Source organism: Arachis ipaensis, chromosome B09 (genome assembly GCF_000816755.2).
Source record: "Arachis ipaensis cultivar K30076 chromosome B09, Araip1.1, whole genome shotgun sequence".
NCBI classification, from domain to species: Eukaryota; Viridiplantae; Streptophyta; class Magnoliopsida; order Fabales; family Fabaceae; genus Arachis; species Arachis ipaensis.
Window position 1 is genome coordinate 125,193,885 of NC_029793.2, and position 7,211 is coordinate 125,201,095.

Sequence of the window (7,211 nt, forward strand, 5' to 3'; positions counted from 1 at the left end):
CTAAATAAAGGACGTGGGGAATGAATGCTTGGCGACCAAGATAAAAGAAAAGACGTGGGATATCCAGTTTGGAGAACAAGATTCTTCATAGTCAAGGCAAGACCATGGATTGTGGGAACCTGAAAAAAAAAGGAAAGCTAGATCATGGAAAGAGAGAAATATTCTGCAATCCTTCATTGTTGTCTATAAATAGGAGAAGTTTAGAAGAATGGGGAGAATTCAATCTGAATACAAAAACTACACTAAAACTCTATAATTTCCAACTCATACTAACGTCAAGGAGAACTCATGTGAGTGTCTGGAGTCAAATTTTCAATTTATTTTATTGTTTTCTTTTTTTTAAGTATTTTATTTTCTCTCAGTTTCAATTTTACTTTCTTATTTATTTAAGATTTCATTTATTTTTTGTATTTCCATTTGTTATCATTATTTACATTCTTTGATATAATTTTCATCAAATATTCCATACATTTTATATACAAATAATTGTTTGACGAGTTGAATCCCATTTTGGCCCTTGAAATTTTCGAGGTGCCTCAATTTGGACCCCAAAATTTATAGTTACCCAATTAAAACCCTCAAATATTGAATCGTGCCCCACGTTTGCCCTTGTCGATAGTTCCGTTAACGGAACGCTGACGTGGCACGTTAAGTCGCCAGCGTGTGTATCCAAGTGTCATGTAGCTTGCCAGGGTGGATTCTTGATGAGTGAATGATGTGGCCAAATTTGAATCAACTCAATTTAACCCCTCCATAGATGATAAAACCCTAATTTGCAACCCTCCTTTTCGAATACGGTGAAGACTGTGCTAGAGAAATGATGAGTTCAGAAAGCCAACCTGCAGTGAGTTCTGCACGATCACGTTCTCATGGGGCTTCCCTGAGGAACCTTAATGTTGGGAGGTTGGGGAAGATTCCTGACTGGTGTGGTTGTGGAATGCGTCCATTGCTTCGCTGGTCTGGAACAAATGCTAATCCTGATAGACCCTTTTATGGGTGTCCAAATTATAATGTAAGTTCTCAACGTCGTCTTCTTCTTCCTCAATGTGTTGCTACTGGTATTTGTGGTTGATGAGTAATCTTAAGATTTTTTCTTTTTGCTGGTTGTTGCAAAATTGCCAGAGTTCTGGGAGAATGTGGTGTGGTTTCTTTATGTGGGCAGACGGTGAAGAAGAACAGAGTTTAGTGGGCAAAACACAACCTACAAGCAGTGATGATAGTTGGAAGATGAATTTAGCATGGAGAATTACTTCAATGGAAGTTGAAATTAGGTGTTTGAAAATATGGATTAGTATTTTAAGTTTGGTTATTTGTTTAGTTGTGTTTCTGATTGTTATGTATGGTGTAAGTATGATTAAATTTTGATTAAAAGTGTGGACCTGAAGGTGTGTACTCTGAGGGTGAATGAAAGTATTGTATTCAGAATTTTATGAAAAAGAAGCATGGTTTTAGCTCCTCTGGTACATATGTCATATTGCAATAGTAAGAAAGGAAAACTAAATATTAAACATATTGGTACCATTTATAAACCTGAAATAAAGGTCTATATTTAGTGAATATCCAAAAGCATTGCTTGCCAACAACTGAACAAATATCCAGAAAGTCATTAACAAAATACATCCAGAAATTCTTTAACAAAATAGCCAAGTATTTGGACACACACACATAACCATGTTCCAGTGACACAAGATAAACATAATTAAGAAAACAACTACCCCAACTATAATGGTCTATCACAACTAAACATCATTCATTTCTTCCTAGGAGGTTTGAATGCTGGCTTCACTCCTGGTGTTGGGACATATTTCATGAATTCAGCCATCCTTGAAGATGTTCCAGCACTTGCTCCTTACAATGGGTCAACACTTGATGATCTTGGGGCTGGAGATGCTTTCCTCTTAGGCTGTAATTTGTCGGGCCTCATTGCAGGAGTCACCTATGATTGCATGAGTATAATACAAGTCCCCGTCAGTCAAAGTAAAAATTAAATTAAACAGATATTTTTTAAATAACCATTAAAAACACAAATAATAGGACATATTGGAATCCTACTTGTTCCTGATCTCCATTATCTGGTTGTGAAAAAGGGGTCTGTGAAAGCACAATCTCCGAAGGAGCATTTGTTGGGGCTGCAGAAGTAGCAACATTAGTTGCTGCAGAAGTGGCAACACCAGTTGTTGAAGAAGTGGCAACACTAGCTGCTGCAGAAGTAGCAACATTAGTTGCTGCATTAGCACCCTTTTGTTTCTCCTTAGCTATTACAGGTGCTGCAGTAGTAGCAAGGGCAGCTGCAATGTCATCAGCTTTTCTGTGGGAGTAGCTTCTCTTTGTGTGACCTTTTGTCCCACAGTAAGCACAAGAAAACTCCTTGTACTTTCTATGTAGCTTTGTTGCATCTGTCTTACTCTTCTTACTTCCTGAAGGCTCTTCATCTGCATCCTTTCGTCGTTTCTGCTTCAAAGGACCTGGCTTCCTCCGAATCTTGGGAGCCTTGGGCCTACTATACTGAGACTTCTCCCACATTGCTTGTCCAGGGATGGGATTCAAGGAATGCTTATATGTTTCTTTATATGAGTCCATTGTCAACCACTTGTGATAATAGTCTTCAGGATTCCCATTGATTCTAGCTATTGCAGCACATGCGTGGACACATGGCATGCCTGAAATCTAGATTATATTCAATCAAAGAGGAGGTTCAGTCACAAACAGTTTATATTCATTCACGTCACAAACAGTTTATATTTCAATCAATGTTACAATTCCTACAAAAGTTGCCAATGAGACCTCATATGTACTTCTAAGACATTTTATAACTACTACCAAGTAAGAAAAAAAAAAGAATCTTATACCTGTGATCTGCCAGAATCTGCATGTGCATATATGCTTTTCCAAGTCAACAACCATGTTTGTTGGAAATCCATGAATCTCAAATCTATGATAGCCATCATCACCACACCACACCGGACGCCATTTTTGTGACTCCTTCCTTATCTTCTCTAGTCTGCTCCTCTGAATAGGAGGTAACCTGCCAATGTGGTGTTGCAGCTTCACTTTGTTTTTTGCAATTGTTCTCATCACGAACATGCGTACTTCCTCTAGTAGAGTGAGTATAGGCTTTTTCCTATACTCCTTTATCCTTGCATTGAAGACCTCGCACGCGTTATTACAAATATTATCCAGCTTCGGATCATGACTAAAGTATGCCTTCGTCCAACTTTCCTTTGGCCATTTGTTCAAGTAGGCCCAGGCTTCCTCATTCTTTCTCTTTACTTTCTCCATTTTCTGTTCAAATCTATGCCTAGTTGTCTCTCTTGCACATTCTCATAACATGGTTCTTAACTCTTGCGTGTTCCACTGCTTGTTAAAGTTCTTCCATAGGTGCCACATACAAAACCTATGGTGCACTCCAGGCATCAATTCACGGACTGCTGGAATTAACCCCTGCCATCATATGACTATATCTGTTAGCAATTACTGTTATCGAGCCCCAATTAAGCCCCCCAAATAAACAGTTATGACTCTATCTAAACCCTTAAATTTAAATTATGTCCCAACAGAGTTCTCGATAGTTGCAGTCAAATTTTTTTAAAGCTTAAATATTACCTTTTGCATGTTAGACATGAAGCACCATTTGTTAGAGGCTACATCACCCAGATCATCTAACAGAAGCTCCAGAAACCATCGCCAGTTTTTCTTGTTCTCAACCTCTACAATGGCCCAAGCGATGACATATATATGGTTGTTGGCGTCTTGTCCAACTGCGGCTAGTATTTGTCCTCCAAAGTGTGTCTTCAAAAAGGCTCCATCTAGCCCAATTAGAGGCCGACACCCAGCCTTGAATCCTTTCTTGCATCCATCGAGGCATATATACGTACATTTTTTCGAAAGTTGGTTCTCCTTCAGGCTGCGGCTTCACTCCTATTTTAATAGTTGATCCAAGGTTACTTTTCAATAGTGTCTCTGCATAGTCTCTGAGAAGTGTGTATTGTGCTGCCGCATCTCCATATACAATGTTCCTTGCATCACTTAAGGCTCTAGTCAGAGAGGACTTATTGAGGTCAAGATCACACTTCCTCTTGAAGTAATCAGACGCTTCTCCATGTTTCGGGTTAGGATATTTTCTTATTTTCTTTACCAGCTTTGAGGCTAACCACTTCCTATTTGCTGCCCTATTTTTAGTTCTCCTTGCACATATGTGGTTGTTGTTGAATGTTTTCATCTGCCAGCAAGTCCCTTCATGATCCATAGAGGCATATGCAACCCACTTACAACCCTCCTTCTTGTACTTGCAAACAGCTCTCACCCTATAACTCTCATTTCTTTTGAAATTGATTTGCCTCCCCTCTTGTATGGTGAACTCTCTCACGGCCTCAATAAAATCATGTTTGCTATTGAACTTCATCCCGACCTCCAACTTTAGCTCACCAAATTTTGCTCCCTCCATGAACATTGGAAAAGCATCGTCCTCATCTGCATCAGATTCTTCGTCTGAATTAGGTGGGGTCTTTATTTCCTCAGATTTTCACAAGTCATTTCCATCAGAATCATCGTGGTATGCATCAAAGGCGTCATATGGTGGCTGGAGCTCAGGGGCTTTTCCAATCACTTGGTCCAGATCAACTTCCTCATCAGAATTCTGAACTATCAGCTCATCTTCTTCACACAAGTCTTCGAGACATATCTTACCTTTTGCCTTATTTTTTTTCATTTTCAACTCCCTGGGTCTTGCTGTAGCAACTTCAGAATCAGATTCATCATCACTTGAACTCTCAAAAGCCTCGGATCCAGGCCTATAAAGTTCATCTTTCGCACTCTCATACGAGTCACTACTGTCACTGCTTAATGTCACGGATGGGACCTCACCAACAACCTTCTTCTCTTTGGGTGCAAATCTTGAAGCTGATCGTGTCACTCGTTTTGGTAGTGGTATCGGTACCTTCTTCACAGCACCTTTCTTTGGGGTAGACTTTGAATTCTTTTTTACACTTGTTTCAGACTTTTTTGTAGTGGTAGGTGGAATAGACTTCTCAGATTTATTATTTTTTGGTTTAGAAGAACATGGATTGGAAATAGGCATTGGTTTAGGCTGGGCTGGAGGTGTGGATGTGGGCTGGGCTGGAGGTGTGGTTGTGGGCTGGGCTACAGGTTCAAAGGTGGGTTGAGCTGGATAATTTGAGGTGGGTTTGGTTTGAGGTTTTGAATGGGGCTGACTTGGAGGAGCAGAGTTCAGTTGGCCTGGGGGTACAGAGTTTGCTTCAGGGAATGTGATCGTATTTTGTTCAAGGGCTGTATTTGGAATACATGAGGATGGATTTGAGGTGGTGCCAGATACCATGATTTTTGGATTAGCGGTCATAGGGACCAGTTGTGGAACCTCATCACCTTCATGTTCAGAATTTCCATGCTCAAGATATACATGCACTACACCTTCATTATTCTTTGCGTGAAAGCACATCTCTAAGAGCTCCTTGTCATGTGATAGTGCTCTCAATCCAGTCTTCAAGGGCCTTCCAGGAACTAGCCACCAGCACTCCTTCAAGTTGTCATATCCTAGAACCTTGTAATAATTTCTTATTGAGAACACGTCCAATGTATCTGCCTCTAGTCCAAATAACTGTTCAATTTGGTCTCCAACATACACAACTTCTCCATCTTCTTTTGTCTCAAAACTTCCTCCATAGTGGATGACAATTGTTATATCATCATCCATCTACATTGCAAAATAACAAAAATCTCAACAATAATTTTAAAAAACAAAGCATACTGACTTAACTGACTTCAAACTTCAAACAGGACAATAGGTCATCATTCATTTTAAAACAACAAATTTTTTAAACACAAGCAATAACACACACATGATAACATTTTTTCACAGATAGCAAAAGATAAAATCGACATTCTCTTCTTCATCAAGGAAAAAAAAACCCTAGCATCATTCACATGCAACAATTTTCAATGCCCTAAATATAACCAGCACCTTGCTTCGATAATAACAATGCAATACAAAAACCCAAACAAAAACCAAAAACAGAGTATTAAGAAATTTGTGAAAAAAAAAATAAAACTTCACTTCCTAACCTGATCTTCTTCGTTTCTTTCTGCGCCTATGTTAGTTCGTCAGCAACCTCACCCAGCAGTCCAATACACCAACAATGTTACTCTGATTCTCCTTCTTCACAGTCAAGCAATGGAGAAGAACAACAAAGTGGAGAAGAAGAATAGAAGACAAAGAGAAGGAAGAAGAAGGGTCAATCTACGTCTGTGTCTTCATCTACACGTTGGCCCAATTTTTTTAACCCAATAAAGCCCTTAAACGACGTCACATTGAGTTAAAACTGGGAGGGAACATAAAACGGCGTCGTTTTATACTTTCCTACGTGTCAATTTAACGTGCCACATCAGCGTTCCGTTAACGGAGATAGCTACGAGGGCAAACGTGGGTCACGATTCAATATTTCAGGGTTTTAATTGGGTAACTATAAATTTCGGGGTCCAAATTGAGTCCGCTCGACAATTTCAGGGGCCAAAATGAGTATTAACTCATTGTTTGACACACACGTTTAATAAATTTTAGGTCGAGTTTTCTCTTATAAAAAGAGTTATATTTGCTCCCTAAATTAAAATGTTAGATATAAGTTTGATTCAACATTCTATTAAAATTGACAAAAATGAAGCAAAACAGTCTCATATATGATAACAAATTTTATTCCTAGCAATAATATAGTTTGATTGTAGTATAAAAAACTTTTAGCATGTGTGAGTGAATAAGTATGTATAACAAAAAAAAAAAAAAACACACACACACATATATATAATTTGTTTGGTTGTTAAGATACTTATAAGTAAACATAAACACATTTATTATTAGTAACAATTTTTTCGCCTGGAAAATGTGTTTCATTTTCATATCTAATAATATTTATGTCCCAACTTTTTGCCAAAACAGTAAATACATGTATTATGTTATGTGTGGTTGTGTGTTAGTTTATCCATCTAAAATATGTGTTTTACTAAACAAATAACGAATATGTATTATAGTGTCTATATTTTTAAGAGCAACTCTAATATGATATTTTTTGGATATTATTTTTGATATATACAATAATTAAATTAATTTAAAATTAAAATTTGTATTAGATATGTTATTTAAAATAATATTTAATATTAGTAAAAAAAACTATATTATTTAAAAAAAAGACCAATTTAATATT

The 7,211-nt window shown here is 37.7% G+C and overlaps 2 protein-coding genes across 2 annotated transcripts; one reads left to right on the forward strand and one right to left on the reverse strand.

Annotated features, from left to right (window-relative positions):
• Positions 798-1,609, forward strand: LOC110267293. The gene is made up of 2 exons (XM_021112481.1): positions 798-1,012; positions 1,123-1,609. The coding sequence occupies exons 1-2, from the start codon at positions 818-820 to the stop codon at positions 1,363-1,365; spliced, it is 438 nt and encodes a 145-aa protein (XP_020968140.1). The 5' UTR covers positions 798-817; the 3' UTR covers positions 1,366-1,609.
• On the reverse strand, positions 4,523-5,710 carry LOC107616050 (proteoglycan 4-like). The gene has a single exon (XM_016318053.1). The coding sequence runs from the start codon at positions 5,708-5,710 to the stop codon at positions 4,523-4,525; it is 1,188 nt and encodes a 395-aa protein (XP_016173539.1).

Coding starts and splice junctions, on each gene's coding strand:
- LOC110267293 (XM_021112481.1), top strand. CDS start 818: ATGATGAGTTCAGAAAGCCAACCTGCAGTGAGTTCTGCACGATCACGT. Junction 1,013..1,122: donor ATGGGTGTCCAAATTATAAT/GTAAGTTCTCAA, acceptor CAAAATTGCCAG/AGTTCTGGGAGAATGTGGTG.
- LOC107616050 (XM_016318053.1), bottom strand. CDS start 5,710: ATGGATGATGATATAACAATTGTCATCCACTATGGAGGAAGTTTTGAG.